Source organism: Nycticebus coucang, chromosome 2 (assembly GCF_027406575.1).
Source record: "Nycticebus coucang isolate mNycCou1 chromosome 2, mNycCou1.pri, whole genome shotgun sequence".
Lineage (NCBI taxonomy): Eukaryota > Metazoa > Chordata > Mammalia > Primates > Lorisidae > Nycticebus > Nycticebus coucang.
The window spans coordinates 115,312,300-115,340,030 of NC_069781.1; the positions used below are offsets into that span (position 1 = coordinate 115,312,300).

General features: G+C 53.7%; 1 protein-coding gene across 5 annotated transcripts; it reads right to left on the minus strand.

The window, feature by feature from the left end:
• Positions 1 to 20: 20 nt before the first annotated feature.
• Positions 21 to 27,338, minus strand: FZR1 (fizzy and cell division cycle 20 related 1). Of its 5 annotated transcripts, none has more exons than XM_053580254.1 (15): positions 27,122 to 27,338; positions 19,109 to 19,221; positions 10,245 to 10,343; positions 8,850 to 8,975; positions 8,698 to 8,761; positions 8,491 to 8,618; positions 7,653 to 7,735; positions 7,162 to 7,345; positions 5,979 to 6,044; positions 4,832 to 4,934; positions 4,550 to 4,734; positions 3,947 to 4,180; positions 3,224 to 3,328; positions 1,618 to 1,719; positions 21 to 1,300 (listed from the first exon to the last, which is right to left on the minus strand). In XM_053580254.1, exons 3-15 carry the CDS (start codon positions 10,311 to 10,313, stop codon positions 1,259 to 1,261), a joined length of 1,491 nt encoding a protein of 496 aa, XP_053436229.1. In that variant the 5' UTR covers positions 10,314 to 10,343; positions 19,109 to 19,221; positions 27,122 to 27,338; the 3' UTR covers positions 21 to 1,258. The 5 variants fall into 5 exon arrangements, with proteins under 5 accessions (XP_053436229.1, XP_053436216.1, XP_053436212.1 ...); XM_053580241.1 differs by lacking the exon at positions 19,109 to 19,221 and adding an exon at positions 26,533 to 26,635 and having other exon boundaries at positions 1,627 to 1,719; XM_053580237.1 differs by lacking the exon at positions 19,109 to 19,221 and adding an exon at positions 26,533 to 26,635.
• Between the last annotated feature and the right edge of the window lie 393 nt (positions 27,339 to 27,731).

Here is a 27,731-nt window from a genome sequence, read left to right on the forward strand (position 1 = left end):
GCCAAACAAAAACACAAAGATCCAAAGCAAAGTCACAAATACATATATACACATGCACACACCTTGGGTAGAGGGGACAGCTGGGTCTCTGCACGGCCCACCCGCCCAGCCTGCTCCACCCTCTCTATATGTCGTCATTAACAGGGGAGGGGAAAGTGGCATGAGAAGGAACTACTCAGGCCACCACACTCCGGCCTCACCCCTGCCCGCTGTCAGGGACATAAGAACATGAGGCAGTATCTGAGGATCAGATGTCAGGAGAAGCACAAGAAGCTTCTGGAAGGACCAAGGGCCTCCCATCCCCACCACAGTGGTTAGGTGCAGATGGACAGAACCACCCAAGCCAGGCTGAGGATGGTGAGGCACCTGCAGGACACATGATGCTGCCCCTTGGTCACTTGAACTGTGCAGCCTTCATGGGATCTCAGCCACCCCACAGCACAGGAAGACTCGAGTTCTGCTTGGGGAAGGAGGACACTGGACCCACTGGTTAACACAACAAGGGCTCACTCCCTAACCAGTGCAGCAAGAGCAGATCCCTTCAGCTTTCCTTAGGTGACGAATCCCTCTGGAGAGGTTCTCTGCAGCGTTGAGGGTAACAGCCCAGCCAGGATGCTCAGGCCCAACCTGGGGCCTGCTGCCCACAGGCACGGGCTCCATGCAGAACACTTCCACCACAGATGGCAGCAAAGACACTTTCAAACCAGGTGGGGATGGCCCCTTGAGTGACCTACAGGCCATGTGGTTGACACAGAGGCCCATGTCTATAAAGAGGCAGCTGGGGGTCTCAAGTTCCCCCTTAGCACTGCCTTGCCAAGCCCTGGTATCCGGCTGTCTGTTCAAGGTGGATGTGGGTTAAGATGGCAGCAGCAAGCACGGGCTTCCAGGAAGAGCATGCAGCTCCGACCAGGAGATGAGAGTCACAGATGGATGCAGGCGAGGGTCCCAGGGGTGTCCATCCCGTTCTGGGCGTAAACAGTCCAACTGGGGCCATGGGGCCACCTGTGGTGGTTCTTGGCCTTTGAGAAGGAGACGGAGCCCCGGACCATGGGCCCAACCCAAATACTGGTGGATGTGGTTCACAACCAGGTGTTTAATGAGACTGTTCAGGGTTCTTTGGGCCCAGCTCCCCGCCCACCCGGCCACTTTCCTCTGGGGTTGTGTGCTGGGGGTCAGGGACAGGGTCCATGCAAGCTTAGGACATCTGGGGGTCTTCTGACCCTGGATGACTGGTACGGTGTGGTCCCGCCCAGCGGGTTTACCGGATCCTGGTGAAGAGGTTGAGGACAGACACAGACTCCTGCAGACACACAGGAGGGATGGGCTGAGCCACAGCCCCCGGGAAGAAGGACTACCTTGAGGGAAACTGAAGCTGTTTCCCATCCCCATCCTAATCCAGAGGGGATGGCTGGGAGGCACCATTTCAGCCCTAGCCTGATCTGCTCCCTGGGTGCCCCCAGTAGCTGGGTGCCCCCAGCTCTGCTCCCTGAGCTGGGTTGTGAGGTGAGGGGGCATGGAGGTGAGGGGACTCCCAGGAGCAGGAATGCTTGAGAGGACTAGGTGGCGGGTAGGGACAGTCTCTGGAGTGTGGGGGGTGTGTGGCACTGTGATACCGACCCACTTTACCTTTGTCGAACGAGTTTTACTAAAGACATTCCAGAACCTCAAGGTCTCGTCTCCAGCACCAGTGACTATGGCCTCCCCATCAGGGGACATTGCCTGTGGACAGGAAAGGACTGATGCTGCAGGTGGGCTCCAACCCCGGCCAAACTAGCAGAAACCGAGGTTGAAGCATTTTCCCTAAGACCCAAAGGACATGCCCCTATGTGGAGGGATGATCAAATCTGCATAAATGTGCAAAGGGTAAATATGCACAGACTACTTATATCTGCTGATGAAAACACACAAGGTTTTTCTCTGGGAAGAAAAAGGGTCTTTTTTTTTTCTTTTAAGAGACAGAGTCTCACTCTTGTTGCCCTCGGTAGAGTGCCGTGGTGTCATAGCTTATAGCAACTTCCAGCTGTTGGGCTTAGGCAATTCTCTTGCCTCAGTTTCCCAAGTAGCTGGGACTACAGGCGCCCGCCACAATGCCTGGCTATTTTTTTGTTGCAGTTTGGCCGGGGCCAGGTTTGAACCCACCACCCTCAGTATATGCGGCTGGTGCCCTACTCACTGAGCCACGGGTGCCGCCCAAGAAAAAAAGTCTTGAAGAGAGAGAGGGCATATGGGGAGAGGGCTGTCCCTTTGATCCTTCCCAGCCACATGCAAAGCGTTTTTTTGTGAGATAGCCATATAGATTTTGGCTTTTTTCTCATCTCTTTTGCTGAAAAATGAAAAATAAAAAAAGGTGGAGATTATTAAGAAGGGCAAAGCCCCTAACCTTGGAGGGCTGGGGACATTTGGTAAAGCACATTCAAAATTACAACAAAACTAGGCCAAGTGTGGTAGCTCATGCCTGTAATCTCAACACTCTGGGAGGCCAAGGTGAGCGGATGGCTTGAGGCCACAAGTTCAAGACCAGCCTGAGTAAAAGCAAGACCCAGGAGTAGGGCACCGACCCCATATACCAGAGGTAGCAGGTTCAAACCCAGCCCCAGCCAAATAAAACTGCAAAAAGAAAAATTAGTCAGGCGTGGTGTCTGCAGTTCCAGCTACTTGTGAGCCTGAGATGGGAGGATCACTTCAGCCCAGGAATTCAAGGCTGCAGACAACGCCCCTGTACTCCAGCCCAGGTGAGAGTGAGACTCTGTGTCCAAAAAAAGGAGAAAATGGGCCAGGCATGGTGGCTCACACCTGTAATACTAGCACTCTGGGAGCTAAGATGGGCAGATTGCTTGAGCTCAAGAATTTGAGATCGGTCTGAACAAAAGTGAGACCCTGTCTCTAAAAATAGCCATGAGTTGTAGTGGGTGCCTATAGTCCCGGCTACTCGGGAGGCTGAGGCAGCAGGATCACTTGAGGCCAAGAGTTTGAGGTTGCTATGAGATATAACGCCATGGCACTCTACCCAGGGCATGGAGTGAGACTGTCTCAAAAAAAAAAAAAAAAAAAAAAAGAAAAAAAAAAGAGAGAAAATGAAAATGGTGATAAAACCAACATGTGCAACACAACCAACCAACCCTACTGCTGGTTCCAAATGCCTACACCAGACCCAGTGCAATTTCTCCCATGGAAGGAGGTACTTAGGGCTTTTCCATGCTGCCTGCCCCATATGCATACTTACCAGGTACAGGACACGGTAGGAGTGCCCAGTCAGCTTGGCCACCTGGGTCAGGGATGGGTACTTCCAGACGAGGATCTGGTTCTGTGAATACCCGTGTGTGCTCACCTGGGCAGGCAGAAGGGACAGGTGGTTGGGCCAAGCTGGGGTTCCCCTCCGCCTCATGTATCCATACAAGTGCACATGAGAACTCAGAGACACTCACCAGAGCCCAGGAATAGCAGGACACTCCTGGAAGTGGCTCCGCCTCCTGGGCTGCCCAGGGTATAGGGAGTTCAGGAGGGCACAGGGGTGCCCCTCCCCCACCACAGCACCTGCACCCCCTCCCTCTGCACCACCCACAAGCCCTCTTCCAGCCTGTCCTGGTGATGGCACCAGGCCTGGGCCACCAGGAGTAGGTCAGGGTGCCCAACAGATGCCTGGCTTCTTCCTCCCCGGATGCCTCAGCAGAGGCAGCTATGGCACACTCTACCAACTTGTCCTCACTGAGCTTTCACCTATGGATATAGCTGGGATGTTGCTCAAAAATCTGTGCCTACACCATGTGAAGCCCTGAGGGGCCCAAAGTCTGGGTCCCGCACAACTTTCTGCCTTCCTGGCTGACCTCCTCCACCTTGCCCCTTACTGAGCCACGCTAACACTTCCCTTGAGAATAGCTCTCAGGTGCCAAGTGGGAAATACAGGCATCTAGGACTGATGTGGCACCAGTGTGACACCCCTACTCACCAGCTCGTTGGCATGCTTGGACCAGGCGAGGTTGCACACCTGGGAGCCCGTGTCGATGCACTGCAGCGGCTGCCCCGTGAGTGTGTTCCAGAAGCGGATGCAGCGATCTGCAGTGCCGCCACCGGACGCCAGAAGGCCATGCTGGTGTGGAGACCAGGCGATGGCCTTCACGGCTGCCAGGTGCTCTGTGTACTGCTGCACGGGACTGAGGCTTGAGTGGTTCCAGACCAGCAGCTGGGGGACAGGAGTTGTGAGGCCGGGGGATGCTCCCAGCCCCTGAGCAGCCTCAGCTCTACAGGCGGGGCCCCCATTGAGAAAGAACCGCTTTCACACCACCCACCCCCACCCGTCTCACCTTGAAACCTTCCCAAGCCTCCCTGGAGAACCCCTTGGGGTACACCCTTGTCACCCTGCAGAACTGACCCAGAGGGAGGGATAAGCCCAAGGCCACATGGGTCAGCACAGCCAGGCTGACCCACTGCAGAACCCCTCACCCCCCAGTCACCAGTGCTGCCAGCATGAGCAGCAGTCCACAGGGCACAGCACCTGGGGAAGAGGAAGCCCAGGCTTTGGATGGGGCAGTAGCACACCTCAGGTGCCTACCTTGTTGTCGTTGCCCCCTGAGGCGAGCAGCTGGTGGTCCGTGGACCACTTAAGGCCACACACCTCCTGCCGGTGGCCCTGTAGCCGCCGTTCTGACTGCAGGGGTGGGGTGCGGATATCCCTCTGCAGGATCATGCGGTCGCGGCTCCCAGAGGAGAGCTGGTCAGCATTCCAGGCCAGTGCCCCTGGGGGACAGGCAGAAGGCAGGTGAGTCTGGGGCTTGGCCTCAGACGCTGGGCCCAGAGGGGAGGGCATTCATCCACAGGACCTGGGTCTCCTCACCCACACGTGCTGTGTGGCCTTCCAACATGGACAGTTTCTTCCCAGCGGCTGCATCCCAGATCTGTACAAAGCCCTTGTGGGTGCCGACTGCCACCAGGTTCCCCTAGGACCAAAGGAGTGGGTGTCAGGCCCCGGTATGGGGTACTCTGCAGGCAGCCAGGCCTTGGTCACCCTCAAATCTGTCCTCACCAGGGCTTCAGGGTAGTTTCTCTAAAAAATCTATTTTTTTTTTTTTTTGAGACAAAGTCTCACTCAGTCACTCTGGGGTTGAGTGCCGTGGGGTTATAGTTCACAGCCACCTCAAACTCTTGGGCTCAAGCAAGCCTCTCCTGCTATCCCTTCCCAAGTAGCTGGGACTACAGGCGGCTGCCACAATGCCTGGCTAGTTTTTAGAGATGGGGTCTCACACTTATTCAGGCTAGTCTCAAAATCCTGAGCTCAAGCAATCCACCCCACCTTGGCCTCCCAGAGTGTTAGGATTACAGGCATGAGCCACCTCACCCCGCCTTCTAAAAAATCTTCAATACCCATGCTGTGGATGAAGCTTGAAAACCCTCAGGCCTTACTCCCCAGGGCATGTGATGTATGGGGCTGTCCAAGTGCAGTTAACACACCCAGGGCCTGTACACTTGTACTGTGGATGTTTCACATAGAAGAAAGGAGAAAAACTGCAAACAGACACTGAACAGACGCTGCAGAGCTAGGTAGGGGCAGAGTGCTCAACTGCAGCCATCAACTTTGAAGTTATTACAAATAAGGAGGAATGGATGGATGGTGAGGATGGGACAGTGAGTGTTAAGCATTAAGAACAGCTCTGGCGGGGGGCATGGACCTTCACTGGAACATCCTATCCACTCTGCTGCTTGTACATCCTCATAATATCAAGTAAAACTAAAACCCCAGTGTCCTTGAGTGAAAATGGAATTGCCAAGGAGCTAAAACTGCAGCTAAACAAATCAAATCCCAGGAGTGGGGGTGGGGGGGTGGGGTTTGCTTCCAGGCTAGTCCTAAAGCCTGAGGAGGTGGCAGGGCTGCCCTCCTCACTGTAACCCTCTCTTCCAGTAGTGAGCCAAGGTCAGGGACAGTTGAGGCATAGGCCTATGTCTCCCAGTACTGCCTGGCAGGGGGTCAAGCTGTCTGGACTCACCCGCTCAGACCAGCCCACGGAGGTTACTGAGTCCCCTTCCACAGATAGGTCGCAGAGCCGGGTTACCTGGGGGCAGAGGTGAGCGTGAGCTTACACTCTATCCACTGGTCCTTCAAGGTCCCAAACCATCCAACCATCTGTCCATGTCTGTTCATTCACTCACTCACTGCCCCAAGCCTATGGGGGTGCCCAGGCTGGGTTAGTACAGGGGACTGGAGGAGGTTAGCACAGGGCTGAGACAGGGGATCCAGTTGCCAGAAGAAGGGTAGGATGGGTCCCAGGAGGGGACATTCATGAGATGAGGGTATAGCCCAGAGGGTGATGGAAGCTGCAGTAGGTACAGACCACAAGACTGCTAAAGGGATGGGCAAAACAGTGGCTATCTCTCTGCAAGGCCTCTGTGCTTTTCTTTTCTTTTTTTGAGACAGAGTCTTACTTTGTCACCCTTGGTAGAGTGCCTTGGTGTCAAAGTTCACAGCAACTTCAAACTCTTAGGCTTCAGTGATTCTCTTCCCTCAGCCTCCCAAGTAACTGGGACTACAGGTGCCCACCACAGGCCCAGCAATTTTTTTTTTTTTTTTTTTTTGCAGTTTTTGGCCGGGGCTGGGTTTGAACCCGCCACCTCTGGCATATGGGGCCGGCGCCCTACCCCTTTGAGCCACAGGCACTGCCTGCAGTTATTTATTTATTTTTTTTGTAGTTGTTATTATTGTTTGGTGGGCCTGGACCAGCTTCTAACCCACCAGCCCTAGTGTTGCTGAGCTACAGGCACCAAGCCTGCATGCCTTTCTTTTGAGATCATTTGTGCAATTTGATCATGAGAATACCCCATCCCATGGGTGGTGCCTGCTGCTGCCATTCACCAACAGCCACACTCCCTGGAGACTAGCAGGCTTCTCGTGTCCAGTGGTCACTCCAGGAGAGCAACTACTTCGCTGTCATCATGTCATAGTGGCCCTAGTTTCAGGCAGGCCAGGATACCCATTGCCCTCTTCTAGAGGAGCTGTGCAGGATACAGAGATGCTCTGCTCACACCTGCTGTCCCGCCCTGGAGACCCGAGGACAAAGTGGGCAGGAAAAGCTAACCAGGGGCTGCCCTGGTTCTGCCCCACAGTGACATCAATGCCCTCCACACAGGCTCCAGAGCACAGGGACACCCACAGCCTGTGCTCAAGCCACCTACCTGGCTGGTGCATGCGCTCCACAGGTACACACAGGTCCCCAGCCCTACGCTGAGCACATTGAGGGATGACCAGTCCACCAGGTTCAGGTAGAAGTCGTCCTGTAGCTCAGGTGCATCCAGGACCTTGAAGGGGATCTTGGAGATCTTGCGGGTGGGTTTCCGAGGAGACCGGAGCAACTTCTGACTGCAGAGATGGCGATGCAGCATCCATCAGCCACTTTTTGGCAAATGCACAGAAAACATTTCCTCCCCTGCTGTCCCCACCCCACTCTGAGGCCAATACTGCTGGGCCACGGCATATCCTCAGTAAGAGGTTCCTCTGGGACCCTCTGGGCCTGGTGCACACCGCTATTCTAACCATGATTCCCTGGGGACCTGGGCCTCCCAGGTTGGGGGGGTGGACATGACACCACTAGGCCAACCTCTCCTGACCTGGATCAGCCCCATCCTGCCTGTTACTGCAGGGATCTACTGCTGAGGCTTGGACTCACCTCTTGTTGCTGACGGGGGACAGGGAATATGGTGACACGTCGTTACCATCATCAGGGCTCGAACGCTTGGTGCTGAGGGAATACTGGGGTGGGGAGATATGCAGGCTAAGCAGGTGCTGTAGCCCTGGAACCTGAGCATCCTGTGCCCCTGCAACAGGCAGTGGGGAGCAGAGTGCACACCGGCCACCCCTCCAGTCCACAGGAGCTAAGGGAAGCACTGAAGCTGCGAGGGAGGAGCACTGAGTAGGGAGGAGCACACCGGGCTTCAATCTGGGGTGTCTGCCCTGTAGGGACTACAAACACCAGCACATTCTGCCCTGCCCTATAGGACCCCAGCCCTTTAGCCTGCTCTTAAGGGGCTCAAGTTGTGCCATCTGACTCTGCCCTCAGGCTCCCTGACCACCTCAGGCAGGCAGGAAGCACTCTGTGGGGACATGTGCCTCCACCAAGGCAGCCTGTCCCTGCAGACACCCTCAGCTGCGTGTCTGAGCACCTTGCCTCCCCAGCTGGGGCCCTCATCATCCCTGGTACTTAGGACCCAACACAACACTGCTGTGGGGAGAAGGAACCTGAAAGGCTGAGCCCAGATCCTTCCTGTGGCCCCAGCTCTTGGCTTACTCACTGGGCTTCAGGCATCACAGGATGAGCCCCCGACCCCAGCCAGTCAAGGAGGAGGCATCTCAGGTGGAGGCTGAAGCTGTGGCCAGGGGCAATGCTCCTGATAGGTCTCTGGGGCCTGGGACCCAAGCTGGAGGAGGCAGAACTGGGAGGCCATAGCATAGGGGATGTGGGCTCTGAGCCCAAGGGGGTAGGCAGGATGGATGGGCAGTGAGCTCACCGTGAAGAGGCCCTTCTTCTCAGGCGTGGAAGGTTGCAACCTACGGTCCTCGGTCTGTGGGTCCTGAACCTTTTCGATGCCGGCTCCCAGAAGCTCGTTCTTGAGCAGGGCAGAGTAGGCCAGGCCATCTGTGGGCACCAAGCACAATAAGGCAGGGTGGGAGTGGCACAGGGACCTGAAGGGACCAGGTGGGCTTTGACTCCTAACCTTTGCCATTGTCCGAGGTGGCATCCTTGGCTTTCCGGTTTTGGCTGGGTGATTTCTCGTTCTCCTGTAGGGAAGAAGGAAAAGGGTGGGAAGGGACTCTATACCCACTATCCCTGGCCCCAGTGTCCCACCTCTCCCTGAGGCAGCCTCACATTGATCCTGTGGAAGTTCACACTCCAGTTGGCCCCAGCTCTCGAAGGGATGAAGCGGTCTCCGTGCTTGCTGGGAGATGACACTGGGGAGTTGGCAGGTGTTAGGGTTCGCCGCATCTCTGTAACCTAAGACCACAGTGGGAGGGGCTCATTTTCAGCCCTCAGAGCCCCCCAGAGGAAATCCCCAAGGCTAGATTATCTTGGTCTCTGGCCACTGAACAAAGTGTGTGTGTGTGTGTGTGTGGCTTTGATCTTAAAAACCCGAAGGACACAGATGAAGCCTCCTGGAGGCGCCAGGCTGTAGGTGGTTACATCCCTCCAACTCTGGGGCTGGAAACAGGGCAGAGGTGTGGGATGGGGGCCAGAAGTGGGAGGAGGAAGGAATAGGAGGCTGTGGGGGAGGAAATACAGCCCAGGAGCAGGGCTGGGGGAGACCTGACTGCCCTCCCAGAGCTGTCAGGATGCCACATGGCTTTGCAATTTGTAAATTATCATAGACAAAAGTGCTGACAGTATGGGACACAGGGCATTTCCTATTGGAGCCCCCAGGAGTCTGCTGCCTTTCACATGAGTATATTCCTACCTACTACCTTCCCACCTGAACCACAGGTCCACAGCTGTCATCAAGCCCTCCCACTCCATTCCATCATCCCATGAATCTTTTTTCTCTAGAAGGGATCTGCTGTGAGCTGGTGTCCTGAGCCCCACTACCTGGGGATGAAACCTTATTTGGACACAGGCTCCTTGCAGATGTAATCACAATCAAGTTCACTGGTGTAAGAGAATGGAAATAGGGACAGAGACACAGGAATATAGTCATGGAAAAGACAGCGCAACAAGGCCATGGCCAAGGGATGCCTGGAGCCCCCAGAGGTTGGAGGAGGCCGGAAGGACCTCTCCTGATGCCTCTGGAGGGGTGAGGCCCTGTGCACTCTGATCTCAGATGTCCAGCCCCAGGCCTACACCCAATGGACACATGGCTGCTGTTCAAGGTGCCTATCCTAGGGCCTCTGTAAGGCAGACAAGGAAACGAATACAGGCCCCATGCTGGGGTCACCTCACACCTGTCATCATGTCTTTGTGCCACCCCCCCTGCCCCCTGACAGTTTGGGATGCTCTTCATCCTCTCTTGTGACAACCTTGACACTTGAAAGGTTTTGGCCCCAGGTCCACAACTCTTGAGCCCATCACCTACTGGCCCCCCTAGGATCCATTCAGCCCTGACAGTCGTGGGGATAGGCTGGTGCTCCTCACAGCTGGGGTGTGGAGGTTGGCTAGCTCCCCAAAGGGGGAATGGCACCTGATGGGCCACAGGACTCTAGCAGGAGGAGGGGCACATGGAACCACTGGCCACCCAGGCCCAGGGAAACACAGAAGGGAGGGCACAATACTCACACAGGGCATTGTGTTCTCATTCTGGATGATGATCTGGCGCAGCAGGCGCCGCTCGTAGTCCTGGTCCATAATGAGGCAGGGTACCGCCACGGGGTCAGCCTATAGGAGTGGGGAAGTGGGAGAGTCAGCAAGGTAGGGCGGCAGCAGGACAGGCAACTACACCCCTGGGGCCAGAGTGGCTCAGAGCAAGCACTGACTGGGCCCCTCGGCCTTCCTTGTGGGGGGTCTCCTGCAGCCACTTCACCTCATCCTAGGTCACCTGGGTCCCTACTCACTGCCTGCTGTAGAACCTTCCAGCCCATAGAGCTCCCACCCCATCTGCCTACCTGTGAAGGGGAAGGACCCTTTCTGCTCTGGGGTCTGGAAGGGAGGCAAGGGGGTGAGTTGGTGGTGAGGAAAAGAGTCAAGGTGGTTTCAGCAAGGATTCCTCCCTGAAGCAGGGCAACCTTGACATCCTGATGGGCCAAACCACAATGTATGGGCCCCACATGCATGCACGTAAAGCAGTGAGCCTTTGCTCCACAGGAGCTCACCTAAAGAGGATTCTGCTCCAGCTCCCAGCAGCCACATGGGGTCTGGAACCAGGCTGGACCAGGTCATAGCTCAGGCAAGTTGCACTTAGTTACAGGGGAGGAAATGTCATGGGGCCCTTATGCTCAGCTCAAACCAGGAAGGCCTCTCTCAGGAGGTGGTATTTAAGTAGAGGCCTGAAGACAAGCAGTGGTAAGGAGGCCAGCAAAGCACATTTCAGAGAAGGAAGAGAAGATCTGCATAGCCTACAGTAGAAAGGGGCTTGGCCCATTCCAGGTGAGAGCTCCCCAGGTACACAGAGAAGGTGGCCAAGATATGAGACTCTTTACCTCTTTATATCAGGGCCCATAGCCAAAAATCACCTATATTTGCAAATAAGGTTTTGGGTTTTTTTTATTTTTTTGAGACAGTCTTTGCTTTGTTGCCCTCAGTAGAGTGCCATGGCTTCATAGCTCACAGCAACCTCAACCTCTTGGGCTCAAGCAATTTTCTTGCCTCACCCTCTCAAGTAGCTGGGACTACAGATGCCTACCACATCGCCCGGCTATTTTTAGAGATGGGGTCTTGCTCTTTTTGCTCAGGCTGGTCTTGAACCCGTGAGCTCAGGCAAGCCACCCACCTCGGCCTCCCAGAGTGCTAGGATTACAGGCGTGAACCACCACGTCAGGCCTTAGGGTTTTTTTTGCAGTTTTTTTTTTTTTTGGCCGGGGCCAAGTTTGAACCCACCACCTTTGGTATATGGGGCAGGCGCCCTACTCCTTTGAGCCACAGGCACCGCCCAGGTTTTTGTTTTTTTAAGAGACAAGGTCTTGCTCCGTCACCCAGGCTACAGTGCAGTGGTGTTATAGCTCACTATAACCTCCAATTCCTGGGTGATCCTCTCACCTCGGCCTTCTAAAGAGCTGAGACTACAGATACCACCACGCCAGTCTGATCACCACACAGTTGTGCCTTGTGGTTTACATACTGGCCACGGAAGGGGTCATGCTACAAGGCAGAGCTGTCAATGGAGCCCACCTGGCCCTTACATTAAAGGCCTGCAAGCCCTGTGTGACCTGAAGGGCCCCTTCAGAGGTGGATGGAGTTCGAGTGAAGCAAGACTTTTCAGCACAGAGCCTGGCACACAGGGAGCCTGGAAAACTCCAACTGCTCCTCATCCTGCCTGTCTGCTGCCTTGGGTGGTTCCTCTGGCAGTAGCCCAGTGGCATTAAAGGCCTTCAACACCAGGCCAGTTCTGGGCTCTGAGCCTCCATCCATGTGGGCACCCAGAATTGGCAACTGACCAAAAAAAGTAGTTTACCAATTCCCACAAGCACTATGGTAAAGTCAACATGTTCCTTAAAACAATGTGGTAAAATATGTAACAAAGTTTACCATTTTAACCATTCTTTTTTTTTTTGTAGAGACAGAGTCTCACTTTCTGGCCCTTGGTAGAGTGCCGTGGCCTCACACAGCTCACAGCAACCTCCAACTCCTGGGCTTAAGCGATTCTCTTGCCTCAGCCTCCCGAGTAGCTGGGACTACAGGCACCCGCCACAGTGCCTGGCTATTTTTTGGTTGCAGTTTGGCCGGGGCTGGGTTTGAACCCGCCACCCTCGGTATATGGGGCCGGCGCCTTACCGACTGAGCCACAGGCGCCGCCCCATTTTAACCATTCTTAAAGGCACAGCTCAGTTAGCTACTACACCATGATTCACATTAGCCAAGAGGTGGGAACAGACCAAGTGCCCACAGACAGTTAAGTGGATAAACACAATGTGGTTCATCCACACACGGGAATATCACTCAGCCATGAAAAGGAACAAGGCTCTGGCACAGGCTAAAATGTGGATGGAACTTGAGGATATCATGCTCAGTGAGGGAAGTCAGACACAGGACACACACAAGTCAGTGTGACTCTATTTATATGAAACGTACAAAACAAGGAGATCTGCAGGGACAGGAAGGGGAGTGGAGCCAATACTTGCCTTTTATAACCCAGACACCTGCAGAAGGTACTGACTTGGTACCACCAGGAGTGGAACAAATCTGGGTTCTCTGCTGTCCCTGTTACTTTGGGTACTCCACCCTGATAATGAGGTGGCTGGAATCCTCCTTTCACACCCTCAATGTCCTCTCTGATGAGTTCCTGGGCCTAAATGGGAGATGCTATGGACCATGTGGCTGTATCGTCATGTGAGTTTTCTGGGTCCTCCTCTGGGCAATGCCACCCTGGCCTACAGTTCTGGGACACACAGAGGGTTCCCCAGGACACCTGCAGGTCCTAAAGCTGAACGCTCAGCTCAGATTCTGAGGGACAGTAGTGTGCAGCCAGGGGTCCTGTTGTCAATGGGTTTTTGTGTTATATCTCACGCCCCACTGCATGGCCTTCTGAACCTGATGCCAGCACCACCCCTCATGCAGATGACACTAAGGCCGAAGGTGGGGGCAGCGATGCTCCAGGATCAGGGAAAGATACAAAGGGAACCCTGACTTGCAGCTTCTCTGCTTTAGGGACACCAGGCCTTCTGCTCTGCTAAGAATTGGGGCTACATTTCCTCCCAACCCCCCTGGCAGAAACCCTCAGAGTCCTCCACATGGCTCAATTTGAGGCCCAGATCCTGGTCCTAAGAAGTGGCTGGCAGCTATCTGCCTCTTCCTGAGCCAGTCCCTCCCCTGGGCCACCTCTTCCCACACACAGCCAGTGGTCTCTCCACAGGATGCAGCCATTCCCTCCCTGGAGTTCCACACATGCCCCCACAACCCCAAACCACTCCTGTGGTCACGCTGGCCATACCCAGACCAAGAAGAGGCCAGTGGGTCTATTCTTGGTGGAAGTATCAATTTGAGGGCCAATTGCCTAAATCCAAAGCTCGGCCATCTCATGGCCATAGCACCAAGCTAAGTGCTAAACAGAAGTAAGCCACAGGAAGGCAGGCTGAATGGAGAAGCAGTCATCGTCTGTCCTAGAAAGTTCCTCCTCCCAATGAGGCATTTTCTGAGAGTCCTGCAGGTCAACTGTGCCATGCTCCAAGAAGTTGGGGAATGCCCCCCAGGCACGAAGTCCCCAGTGTTCCCCACGGGTTAGAGGAGTGATTCTTAGAGGAGCTGGGAATGTACACAGATCCATAAGCACTCAAAGAATGGAAAAGAAACCACAGGACAGATGCCACTTTCAAAAGCAGAATCGTTTTATGGAAAACCCACCCTGGTCTGCACTAGACTGAAGCTTGAGGATGCATGGAGTGGTATGTGCGGCCTCAGAGGACATCGACCATGGTCACAGACAGGGAAAACAGCTGGAAACATCTGTTTCACCAATGGCAGGGGACAGACAGCAGCTATGTCACCTTTGAACACCAGAAACTAAGCAAAGCCCAAAACCCTGCAGTTGCTCCAGAGGCCAGTGTACCCAGTGGGAGCTATGAAGCTGCTACCATGACACCAAGAGTCCTGGAGCCCAGTACTGAATTTTCTGAGTCTGGCAAAATGTAAGGCTGCTGGGAAGGCCGCCCTCTGCCCATTGCTGGGCAGAACAGCTGCTGCCATCCACTCCACCCAGGTCTGGATGGCACAGGCAGCTCATGAGGCCCAGAGCAGCTATCAGGCAACTTGCCATCACAGGCTGCTCAGAGTTAGAGATGATCCAGATGTCCCAAGGGTGTGTAGAGGCAGGGGTCCTCAGAACCTGTGCACAGGTCTCCTCACACGGACGCAGGACCTCTGCAGATAGGACTGAGTTGAGGACACTGAGAAGGGAGGTCATCCTAGATTACCAGTGTCAGCACAGTTCCTCATACAAGGAAGCAGAAGGGTCAGAGGCAGAGAGAGACTGAAGACGAGGCACTACCGGCTCTGCAGGCCTGGGTAGTGCACACCATAGTTCCGCCCACAGGACAAAGATCACATAACCAGATGAAGAACCAACCTGGGGCCAGACTCAGTGGCTCAAGCCTGTAATCCCAGCACTCTGGGAGGCAGAGGTGGGCGGGTTGCCTGAGCTCACAGGCTTGACACCAGCCTAAGCAAGAGCCCAAGACCCCATCTCTAAAAAGAGCCGAGTGTTGTGGCAGGCGCCTGTAGTCCCGGCTACTCGGAGTCTGAGGTTGCTGTGAGCTACGACGCCACAGCACTCTACCGGGGGCGACAAAGTGAGACTCTGCCTCAAACAAAAAGAAGAACCAGCCAGGCAGCTGCCCATGTTATCAGGAAGTAAGGGCAAGAAGGGCACAGGGTTCAGACAGTGTGCTGAGCACCTTCCCCCCCATGCAGGAGAGAGGGACACGGTGCCCAGGGCCCCCCACGCAGGACAATCTCCTCCAGAGGGACACAGCAACCACAAAGGAACCCTAGAGACACAAGCACAGGTGGGACAGCTCCAGAACTAAGCTCCTCCCAGATCTGACCTTGCACACCCAGATGCGACTATAAGCCTGGCCCTTTCTGCTGGCCTGGCAGGAACCTCTCTTTGGTTCCTGCACCTTCTACAATCTCTGACCTTGTATTTACTGAACTTGAATGAATTCAGCATCCATTAGGCTCTCAGACTCAGGGCCCTAGCAGCCGCTCCTTAGCTCCTACTGGGAAAGTCCTGTGTTCTGCGCCTGGGACTTCACCAGATATCATGCCCAGGTGCCTGCCCAGTGCTACCAGCAGTGCTCAGCTCAGGGATGCCTCAGCCACTTGCCTGTGCTGGAAAAACAAAAGACCCAGAAGCCACAAGGAGAAGGATCATGAATTCAACGATGGAAAAACTAAGTGTCTACAAGACACAACACACCACCAACACGTTAAAAAAAGAAAAAAGACGGCTGGGCGGCGCCCGTGGCTCAGTGAGTAGGGCGCCGGCCCCATATGCCGAGGGTGGCGGGTTCAAACCTCAGCCCCGGCCAAACTGCAACCAAAAAATAGCCGGGCGTCGTGGCGGGCGCCTGTAGTCCCAGCTACTCCGGAGGCTGAGGCAAGAGAATCGCTTAAGCCCAGGAGTTGGAGGTTGCTGTGAGCCGTGTGATGCCACGGCACTCTACCGAGGGCGGTACAGTGAGACTCTGTCTCTACAAAAAAAAAAAAAAAAAAAAGAAAAAAGACGGGCGGCGCCTGTGGCTCAGTCAGTGGGGCGCCGGCCCCATATACTGAGGGTGGCGGGTTCAAACCCGGCCCCGGCCAAACTGCAACCAAAAAAAAAAAATAGCCGGGCGTTGTGGCGGGCGCCTGTAGTCCCAGCTACTCGGGAGGCTGAGGCAAGAGAATCGCTTAAGCCCAGGAGTTGGAGGTTGCTGTGAGCTGTGTGAGGCCACGGCACTCTACCGAGGGCCATAAAGTGAGACTCTGTCTCTACAAAAAAAAAAAAAAAAGAAAAAAGACGACAAAACTGGGAGAAATATTTGCCACCCATAGGAGAGCCCAAACTGGCAAAGGATGTGAGCTAATTGTTCTCAGAAAAGAACGTTCCCTTTCCCTCACAGTCAAGAGCTACAAACCAAGCCAAAAACACCAATTTCCTGCCTGTCAGTTGCAGAATCTACAGCCTGGGAAGGGGACTGGTCTCGCTGGCTGAAGCACAAGAAGATAGCCATGCACATGTATTGTTGGCAGTAGCTGAACTGCTTCAGCTTTGGAGGAAGGAGATTTGGTGATTGCTTCCACAATTAAAAAAACCCACACACATTCTCTTTGATGCACTATTTCTAAGAATTTATCCTTAGAAACTCCAGGCACATTTGTGCAAAGAGGTATTTACTTCACTGGTAAAACAGAGGGACCTAGAGACACTGTGCCAAGCACGTTGCTTTTGGAAGATGAGAGGGGCAGCCAGTCATTGGTTGGGGGTAGGGGGAGAGGAAGAGGGAGAAAAGAAGCTATATTTCTTGGCCAGGTTTGGTGGCTCATGTCTATAACCCTAGCACTCTGGAAGGCCAAGTCGGATGGATTTTGTGAGTTCAGGAGTTTGAGATCACCCTGAGCAAGAGTGAGACCCCGTCTCCAAAAATAGCCAGGAGTGGCTGGGCACCCGTAGCTCAGGGGTTAGGGCACTGGCCACATACACCAAGGATGGCAGGTTTGAACCCAGGCCTGCTAAACAATGACAACTACAACAACAAATAGCCAGGTGTGTGGCAGGCACCTCTATTCCCAGCTACTTGGGGGGCTGAGACAAGAGGTTCACTTGACTCCAAGAGTTTGAGGTTGCTATTAGCTGTGACGCCATGGCATTCTACCCAGGGTGACAGAATGTGACTCTGTCTCTTATTTCTTTTTTTCTTTTTTTTTAGAGACAGAGTCTCACTTTATCGCCCTTGGTATTTTTGTTGTTGTTATTGTTGCAGTATGGCCGGGGCCGGTTCGAACCTGCCACCCTCAGTATAAGGGGGCCAGCGCCCTACCCACTGAGTGATGGGCACCGCCCGACTCTTTAAAAAAAAAAAAAAAAGGGTCCACACCTATAGCTCAAGTGGCTAAGGTGCCAGCCACATACACCGAAGCTGGCGGGCTCAAATCCAGTCTGGGCCTGCCAAACAACAATGACAACTACAACCAAAAAATAGCTGGGCATTGTGGCAGACGCCTGTAGTCTCACCTACTTGGGAGGCTGAGGCAAGAGAATCTCTTAAGCCCAGGAGTTGGAGGTTGCTGTGAGTTGTGATGCCACAGCACTCTACCCAGGGTGACAGCTTGAGGCTCTGTCTCAAAAAAAAAAAAAAAGAAAGAAAGGATAAAGCTGTATTTCTCCCAGCAGATCACTCTATTTTTTGCATACTTTGTCATGTACACAAACATACTGGTCACAATAAGCCCAAGAACAGAGACAGGCTGGGAAGGCTCAGCATGGCCAGACCAAGGGCCACCACATTCTTGCCCCTTTGCTATACACTTGCACCCTGAAGTGTTACATGGAGATAAATCAGCACCTTCTATTACTGCTCAATGAGCAGTAATGAGCGCAATGAGCGGCTATTGAGCATTTTCACGTGTGTGGAAAACTTCAACAAGGAGCCTTGCATTGAAGTGGGTGTGACCCAGTGACTGTGTTCTGCTCCATGACTAGTGAGGAGTTCCAGCCAGGTGGCCATGTTGGGGGCAGCTATGACTCTGCCTGGGGGGTTGGACTCTGCAGGCTGGTCTCCATAACTGGGAGTGGTGCACCAGGGCCCTTGACTACCGGGCTTCCCCTACCCAACCCCAGGGGGTCTCTGGGGGTCTCACAAACCCACTGAGTCAGCTCATAAAGAGAGATCCATCCTTTACTCTGTGGTCCCCAAAATAAAGAGCCAGGCAGTCCAATGTGCTATTGCCTGGGACAAGCCTTCAATTTCAAGCCTCAATCTGCTCCCTGGCAGAACAGTGACAAAGCCCTGCATGGAGGGAGACCTTGGGATAAGTATGTGGGACAAAACTGAGTTTACGCCCTGCTCACATTGGCCACCAGAATGAGTTCCCAACGGGGCAGACAGTACAGACCAGGTGACCTCCAGCTCCTGGGACTCCCCTTCTCTCTCCTTCCCCACTCAGGGTGTGGATTCAAATGTGTGTAGCCTCCTTAGGACCTCAGCAGAGCAGGTGATCCTGAGATACAGTCTCTCAGGGGTCGGTAGACTCCTTTAATTGGGATGCTTCTGCCCCCAGGGGACACTTGGTAGGAGCTTCTGGCATGGAGTGGGTGCAGGCCAGGAATGCTGCTCAGCACCTTGCAGTGCCCAGGACAGCCCCACCCCTGAGAACCATCTGGCTCCAGTGTCCAAAGGGCCACAGGGTAGACCCTGCTCTAGAGCAAGGCCAGGCCAGCCCAGGGAAGTGGTTTTATTTATTTATTTATTTTTGAGACAGGTTCTCACTACGTTGTCCTTGGTAGAGTGCTGTGGTGTCATAGCTCACAGCAACCTCCAACTCTTGGGCTCAAGCGATTCTCTTGCCTTAGCCTCCCAAGTTGTTGGGACTATAGGCACCTGCCAAAACGCCCAGCTATTTTTTTGGTTGCAGTTGTCATTGTTGTTTAGCAGGCCCAGCCTAGGCTCAAACCCACCAGCTTTAGTGTATGTGGCCGGTGCCCTACTCACTGAGCTACAGGCGCTGAGCCCAGGGAAGTGAATTTAATACATGAGACCTGGAGAGCACGTGGACTGGGCCTAGAGTCAGCCAATCCCCCAGTGTGTATAGCGGGGGCAGGAAGGACCCCAACCCCACCTTACGAAAGAGGAAACAAAGCTAGATGAGGAGACTGTGTGGGATAGGTGACATAGCGTGTCAGCACACAGCTCGTCTTAGAGGCTTCCAAGTGTGGTTGGGAAGAGGAATGGGGATCTGACATGTAAACAGGGCTTGGGTGCAGCTGTGGGTACAGAGCCCGGAGTTCTCACCAGTCACGGAACCTCCCCCAGGCACAGAGCCCTCTGGTTCCAGAAGCTCTGACTCCTTCAAGGTCTGGCTTAGCTTGAAAAACTGGTCCTTATAGCTTTTATATTCTTCCAAGCTGTTCAGTGAACAAAAGGAACAAAATATCCCAATGGTAGATCTTCTGTGATTCACTTTTTGAGTTCAGGTCTGGATATGCCTACCTATAAGATGATATATACTGGGGTGCCTCTGCAGGCCTATGGACAGTTGTCTAGATCATTCTCTGGGGTGGGACTGTCCTAGGCACTGCAGGGTGCTGAGCAGCACCCCTAGCCCCAACCTGCTCCACACCAGGAATACAACCACAGATGTCTCCAGGTACTGCCCAGTGACCTCAGAGACAGGACTGCCCCCTGTTCCTCCACAAAGGTAACTCCCATCTCCAGGAGTGACAGCCTTGCTGCCAACACTCACAGGCACTCATGAGGACATGGAGCAGATAAAGGAGAAAGGTGCACTGGCCAGAGCACGGGACCACAGATGGGAACAAGGAAAGAGACAAACCCACCAAGGGCTACACTCCATGTGCTCTACTTCTGTCCTCAGACAGCCCTGTGGGCAAGGGGCATCCTATCTCAGAGACTGGGGCAGCAGCCATAGCCTAAGGTAACTATGTGGCTAGCAAGGGCAGGGCTGGGACACGAGACCAGGTGGTCTGGCTCCTATGCCCACTCCCTCATCTTGCCCAACAGTTACTAAGGGCCCAGGAGTAGGTCTAGACTCAGCAGTCAGAGCTCAGGGCTACCCACAGCTGGAAGCTTCTCAGTTTATTCTAGCAGAAAGCCTACAATTAAGAGTCACTGGATCACAATGACAAAAGGTTGGGGTGGAGCTGCAGGCACAACCCTCCACAGGTGCCAGAATCCTCCAGTGCAACGCATCCTCAGCTCCTGAGGGTTCTCCGGTGTAGGAACTAGGAAAGCCAGGAGCCCAAGGACATGTCTAGGTAAGAACCCACTTTCTCCAGGAAAGGCCAGGGACATGTGGGTGGCCCTGGAGCCTATGATCTATTCGCAGCCATCCTCTATGCAGACCCTACAGAAAAAACGGAGAGATGGCCACTTCCCTGCTCTTTGGATGTGAAAGTTTCTTGCACCCTGGAGTGCCCTTCATGAAACACAGCTTTCTCAGCATCACCTGTCCCCACTAATTTTTCCTCTCAGCCACCCTCTCAGAAGATAAATCTAGATGAGCTCTCTGGGGCTGCACTTGGGTCCCCTTGGGTTCACAATGTCTTAAGAATACTGGCTGTGCAAACAGCACAGAACATTCTCTCCAGAGTGCCAGCCCTGCACCAGGACTCTGCCTCCTGCTACATGAAGCCCTCAGCCCAAGTCATGTTCCAGATGGTCTTGGAACCATCCCCTCTCACAGCAGCAAACCAAAATAACTCACAAGCTCAGCGCCCGTAGCACAGTGGTTACAGCGCCAGCCACATACACTGAAGTTGGCAGGTTCAAACCTGGCCTGGGCCAGCTAACCAACAATGACAACTGCAACAAAAAAATAGCTGGGTGTTGCGAAGGGTGCCTGTAGTCCCAGCTACCTGGGAGACTGAGGCAAGAGAATCATTTGAGCCCAAGAGTTTGAGGTTGCTGTGAGCTATGATGCCAGAACACTCTACTGAGGGCAACATAGTGAGATTCTATCTCAAAACAAAACAAAACAAAACAAAATAACTCACAAAGATGCTAGTGGGGTTCACTGGCAAGAGGGTGTACTTTGGAAGGGCCAGGCCTACTTCACCTCTTGGGACCTCAGTCTCTTCATCTGCCAAGTGGGGATAACACCACCTACCTAGGTGGCTGTGAAATCAAGTAGAAGGTTTGTGAGGCAACCAGCAGCAACCCTGGCCCAGAGGAAGTGCTTGGTAAGTCAAGGCTGGTCACATGGGCTCAGTCCCTAGACCTAGTTCCTACTGCTTTAGTTGTGCAGCACATGTGGGCTGTGTGGGCACCTCCTGGCCATAGACCACCCATCTCCTCCTGTCCATGAGGACAGACTCCCCCTAGAGGGGGACAGGATGTCCCCAGTCAATGGCCTTGGAGGAAATGGGATGTAGTCTCTCCAGCAGTCTGGGCCAATGGAGAAGTCTACTCTGGACTGGAACTGGCCCAGTCTTGTGACAGGTGAGACACAGAGGAAGACCTGTGAAGGGGTATGGCCTCTTACTCTGCAAAGAACAAGCTGAGCTGGCTGCTCAACTTCTGGAGACAGCACAGGCATGGCCTGGGGTAGCCAAGACCAAAGATAGCTGTGTATTGAGCAGCACCTGTGGCTCAAGGAGTAGGGCACCGGTCCCATATGCCAGAGGTGGCAGGTTCAAACCTAGCCCCGGCCAAAAACCAAAAAAAAAAAAAAAAAAAGATAGCTGTGTATTGGGGGAATACTCGCCTTCCCTGAGTGCCCATGTGAGTCACTTCTAAGGATGCCTGGTACCTGGGCCCAGGTCACTCCCAGTGGGTTTTCATTGGTTCATTCGTTCATGCAGACACTGATGCCTCCTCCCTAACCAGGCTGCACAGGGGGGGTGGGGAGGTTCCAGGCAACTGACCCAGGTGCTGCTAAGCAGAGGTAGAACCGCTGTCCCCACAGGGCGCACAGTCTGGATGTGGATGAGAATCTCACTTCTGTGGTCCCTTGGCCAGTGCTGCTCCACAACACCTAGCAATGCCTGAAGGGGAGACCTGACCTTCCTCCTCTCTGGCCTCCTGGCATAGCCATGCACACACAACCCTATTGGACTGCCTGAAAGGTTCAGATCAAAAGGATGCTTGGGTCTGCAGCAGCCCAAAAGAACAAAGGCCCATGTACAGGAAGAAGGGAAACGCGCACACCAAGCAGTGTAGACTTTCAGGCTGGATGGGACTGTAAGTGAATCGGACTGAGTCCTGCAAGGTCCCTGAAGCCCTCAATTCTGTGACTCTTGAGCCGGCCTGCAGGATGTGGGCTCACCCCTCCTGGGGCAGCCAGTCCCCACTCTGGCATCTCTGAGGATTAGAAAGTGCTTCCCTCGGCTCAGCATCTGTAGCTCAAGCAGCTAGGGCGCCAGCCACATACACCAGAGCCGGCAGGTTTGAATCCAGGCCGGGCCACCAAATAACAATGACAACTACAACCAAAAAATAGCCAGGCTGTGGCAGGCGCTTGGTCCCAGTTACTTGGGAGGCTGAGGCAAGAGAATCGTTTAAGCCCAAGAGTTTGAGGTTGTTGCGAGCTGTGATGTCACATCACTCTACCCAGGGCGACAGCTTGAGACTCTGTCTCAAAAAAAAAAAGAAAAGAAAGTGCTTCCCCTGTCTCACTATAGTCCCTACTGTGGTCCAAGGTAGGGTGGCAGAAGGAGACACCTCACACAGTGTGTTTCACGTAGCACTTCTCAAACTTGGCACTGTGGACACTTAGGCCCAATTGCTTTCTGGAGTAGGGCTGTCCTGCGCACTGCAGGGTGCTAAGCAGCTACCCACTCCATGCCAGGAGCACCCCCTGCCCAGTCATGACAAGCATGAATGTCCTTAGATATTGCCCTGTGTCCACAAAGAGACAGAGTCAACCCAGGTGGTGAATGCCTGGTTTAGGGGAATCCTGGAGGGAACAGTTGCTTCCTAGGTGCCGAACAGACCAGCACCCATCATTCTCCCTCCTTGGCCCTACAGCAAGAGCAGACAGACTCCTCCCCACCAGCATCCATCTTCCTTCTATCCCTGCCATCTTCCATCTACCCACCCTGCAGCCTTTGGGCCAGGTGGTGACAACCTCACTAAAGGGTCACAACACAGCAGTTCCTGGGCCAAATCTGATCTGGGGGAGGGAAAGATTCTTGATGGAAGGAAGCAAATGTAGAAAGGCACAGGAATCTGGAACAGCTTGCCACTTTCCAGAACCACAAAGTCATGTGGAAGGCTGGGGTGGAAGGGACATACTGGGACAGGAGAGATCAGAGAGCAAGTGTCCTGAGCCAGGCCCCAGGGTGGGCAGCACATACATGACTCACTGTGATGTGGTATGGAGGCCAGGAAAGGTGGCAGGGACTGAGGGACAATGACTGCCCCATCTAGGTTCTAAGATGTGGTAGGAACAGGGAGACAAGGACCCAGAGTGAGACAAAGGCAGGTGAATGAGACTTTGTACCCAAATATAGGGCTGGGGCAGGTAGGGGATGAGTCCTAGGGGAGGGGCCAGGTTGAGGATAGAGTGACCACCTTGGGACACACTCAACCTGAGGTACCTGTGAACACCCAGGAGAAACAAGCAACTGGCTGCTGGCCACAGGGGCCTGGTGTTCAGGAGCAAGCTCTGGTTACCAGCAGCAAATGAGAATCAAGAAAGCTGAAGGCCAGGCTGCAACGGCTGTGGTTCAAAGAGGGGGTGCTGGTGCCCAAGTCACAGAGGAAGAAAAAGGGTCCCCAACTAGTCCCCAACCACTAGTACCCCACAGTTCCTAGCAGTACAACAACCAGCACCTGAATATTCCTGGCATCTCTACTTGCAACAGGCAAAGACAGGAAATAACACAAGTGTTCACAAACAGGTGAGGAGACACAAACAATGTGGTCCATCCACATAGAGGAATATCATGCAACTATGAAAAGGAAGGAGGCTCTGACACTTGAGGACATCATGCTCAGTAAGAGAAGCAGTCCCAGAAGGACACACAGTGTGAGACTCCATTTACATGAAACGTCCAGAACAGGCAGGTCCAGAGACAGAAAGTGGATTTATGGGTGTCAGTGGCTGGGGCATGGGATGGGGTAACCGCTGATGAGGAGTGGAGTTTCTTTGGGGATGATTAGAATGTGTAGAATTAGAGGTGATGGTTGAACAAGTCTGTGAATAAATACAAAACAATGAATTATACACTTTGGATGAATTATGTGGTATGAGAATTATACCTGGATAAACTTCATAATATGAGAATTATACCTGGAATTTTTAAATAAGTTTTTAAAATAAAATTCAAAAAGAAGGTTCAATGAAAGAGACTTAAGGAATAACCAGCCTGAGGGGAAAACCGAAACAGTGGGTTCTGCTTTTCTCAAGGGCAGAGTGGGCACTACAGATGATGCATGATGCTCAAATGACTAACAAAGCAGGTCTAGGCAGGAAGCAATCCATGTCTCTTACTGTTCACAAGTGAGAAACCGAGGCAGAGGAAAGCAGTTACTTGCCAAGGCACACAGAGACAGATGGCTGCTAAGGACGTGAATGGTCAAAACTGGTCTGGTGAGGACTCTGCTCCCAGAGAAAGGAATTATAAGGTGCTACAAGAATTCTGATGCCCCATCAAGGCTTTGTGCTGAGCCCAGTAGCCTCTACAGCATGTGCTGGACACACGGATGTCCAGACGGCAGCTCTGGGTACCCTGCTGCCCTGCAGTGCCCCCATACGTACACACACAGGCACAAACACAAGCATAGTGTGGGCTCTGCAGGAGTGAAAGTGAGGCATGGGTAAGGAAGAGACAGGTGGAGATCACAAGGAGGAGGTCACTGGTGATTAGAGGGAGCATCCTCAGTCCACTCATCTGCCTACCCTCAGCAGCACTAGGAGCTCCATTCTAACCAAGGCACTGTATAGTGCTCAGGACAGAGTGGAGACCAGGCAGATGTAGTCATCCTCAGAGGGCTCAGTCTGGATAGTAGACCAGGTACCCCCCTTTTGTCCTGGGCACTGTGGGGCACTGAGCAGAATCCCTGGCCCAAACACTACCGAGTGTCTCCTAGGGTCAAAACTGGTCTGGTGAGGACTCTGCTCCCAGAGAAAGGAATTATAAGGTGCTATGATTTGGACAGTTCCTAGAAGACCAAGTCCTCAGCTAGGAGTCTCTGGGATTGGCCCTACAAACAAGACTTTCAGGGGTCCTCAAACTTTTTAAACAGGGGGCCAGTTCACTGTCCCTCAGACCATTGGAGGGCCAGACTATAGTTTAAAAAAAAAAAACTATGAACAAATTCCTATGCACACTGCAATATATCTTATTTTGAAGTAAAAAAACAAAATGGGAACAAATACAATCACACTGCCGCATGTGGCCCGCGGGCCATAGTTTGAGGACCCCTGCTTAGATCCTCATCCTTTTAAGTGACAGTGTCCAAAAGGCTCTGCAGGAGTGAAAGTGAGAACCAACCCCATTCTGGACCCATAAGTCCTCAGTATAAAAAACCCACCCAGCCAGAAACACTAACGAATAGTATGAGCAAGGGATTTCCTGCTGAAATAGAAGAAATGGTCTGATAACCAATACAGATCCACCTCTGAAGACCTGTCAGCCTTTTCTGTTCACTTCTAGGTACTCCTCCAGCCTCCAAACCATCACTCCCAGCCAGGGCACTGATTCTGAAATTTTACTTGGAACTAGTCATCAGAGCAAACAGGTCAGCAGGACATTGCTAAGACATCCTCACCCTAGCAAAGCAACACTCTGTAATCTGAGCAAGAGTCTCCCAAAGACAAAGCCCTACTCTTTGAAGGGGTAAAGAGTCTGCACCTTTAACAAAACCCTGTGCAATGGTGCTGAGCTTGTCGCTAGCTAACTGAAAGGCACCAGACACTAGCAGCCAGGACACCTGCTTCTTCTCTGGGATTCAAAGGAAATGACAGTCCAGTATTGCCAAATCAGACAGGGCCCTAAACACAGAAGACCACAATGGCCATGAGAACTTCTGCACAACAAATTGCCTCAGATACATCCATTCTGGGGACCATCCCCAGGGGGTGTCATCTGCTTTCATGGCATGCGAATCCAGCCCCCCACCCCCAAGAGAGACCACCACCCAACCTCTTCTACTTCAAAGTCCCTCCACTATCCCCATCCCAAGGGGTAGCCTGTGTGTTCTGGGTGGATGAATTTTTTTTAGCTAAATCACCCTCATTCTAAGTATGATAAGAAGTTGGGGGGTGGGGGCAGAGGAGCCTCACCATGCAGAGGCATGAGGTCATTGCTCACTGGTCTGGGGAGGGTGAAAGGCTCTGCTTCCCAGCCAGAAGAGCCCTGAGCCAGGGAATGAGTTTGGGGTGGAGAATACAGGAAAAAAATCAAATAGGGTTAGAGTGAACAAACATTTGGGTGGGGACAGGTCTGGAAGATAGGAGGGGGGGATCATGGGTTTTAATAGGGGAAAACGACCCACATTTTCAGGATCCCAGGTAGCTGAGCTTATGTTTGGGGAAATACACAGGCTGGAGGTTAAGATGGAAAAGAGGGGTTGGGCACAGACAGGCTGTCTCAGGTTTTGGTGGGGTCACTGATGAAATGGGAGAGTTGAATTTGGGGACAGATCAGGACTGACATAGTATGTGCTGGGAGGGTGGGGGAAGAGATGGCAGAGGCTTCAGGTGGTATGGGGACATGTATGTATTCAAACCACAGCCCCGGCATGATGCATACCATGGTGATCTCAGATAGACAAGGTCCCAACCTCAGAGTGTAGTCGTTTCCGGGTTTCCAGGGCTCAGATTGCACTATATTGGGGCGAAGGGCTGGTTGGAACCTGGGCAAGTGAATCACAACAGGTTCAACTATTGCGGTCTTTTTAAATATGGGGAGGGCCCGAATTTGGACGACCCTCGGGATGACAAGCCAGAGAGAAATAACACAGATCAAGAGCTGGGCGGGGCTGGGGGGATCCCTGGTTTGGGGGAGTGTAGTGTTCACCTTGCTGTTTTAAAAAAATAGTGGACATTAATTACAGAGGAAAGTCTCAGTATGCAGGTGGCTCTGGCTGGGGGAGTCACGACAGGGCCTGATGTGGGGGGATGTTCAGACTTGGGAGTATTAACACGGAGTTTGGGCAAGCTGAGGTGACTCGGACCTGCTCGGCCTGGGGGGCGGCATTCAGAGGAACTAGATTGTCCTGGAGAGGCCTAAGCTGAGAGGGGCTGCTGCCCGGCTCACTTGCTCGGTTTGGGGGCTCTGCTGTCTGTCTACCCTGTAGCCTCGGGCCCAGGGGGCGGGTCCCCGGGCCCGGCGGCCTCACCTGGTTCGCTCCCGTCGCCCGCTGGCTTGCGCCGGCCCCGCCTCTCCCGGCACTGCGCCGCGCCCGCCTCCGGTCCCTGCAGCTCCCCCAAGCGCGGCCGCGGCCACCGCTGACGGGATCCCGAGTTCCGCGGTCCCTAATATGGCGGCGGTGGCTGCTCCGCGGCCTCCCGGCTCCCTCCCTCCGCCGCGCGCGCCTAGGCGGCCACGCGCGCGGCCCCGCGCCGGCTGGGCCACGCCCACACGCCTAGGCGCTGCGTGCCGCGGCCACGCCCCACCGCCCCAGAACTCCCTACCAGGTCACGCCCACTCTGCGCGGGCACCTCGGGAGGACGTGACGTCTCCGGTTATTCGAATCAATACAGGAAGTGTGGTTCCACGCGTTGCCAAGGGCAACCACGGCCAGAAGAGGACTGAGGCTGCATGGAATATGCGGAAATGGCTTGGCTGGGGGGGCGTGGTTCTTACTGGGGGATAGTCACGGCATCTGCCACCCAAGGGCGGGCCCGCGACAAGGGAGACCTTAGCCAGCTACATACCCCAATGAAACAGTGACACCGCACATAATGAGCACAGACGGGACCCAACACAAGGGGCATATACCCGACATA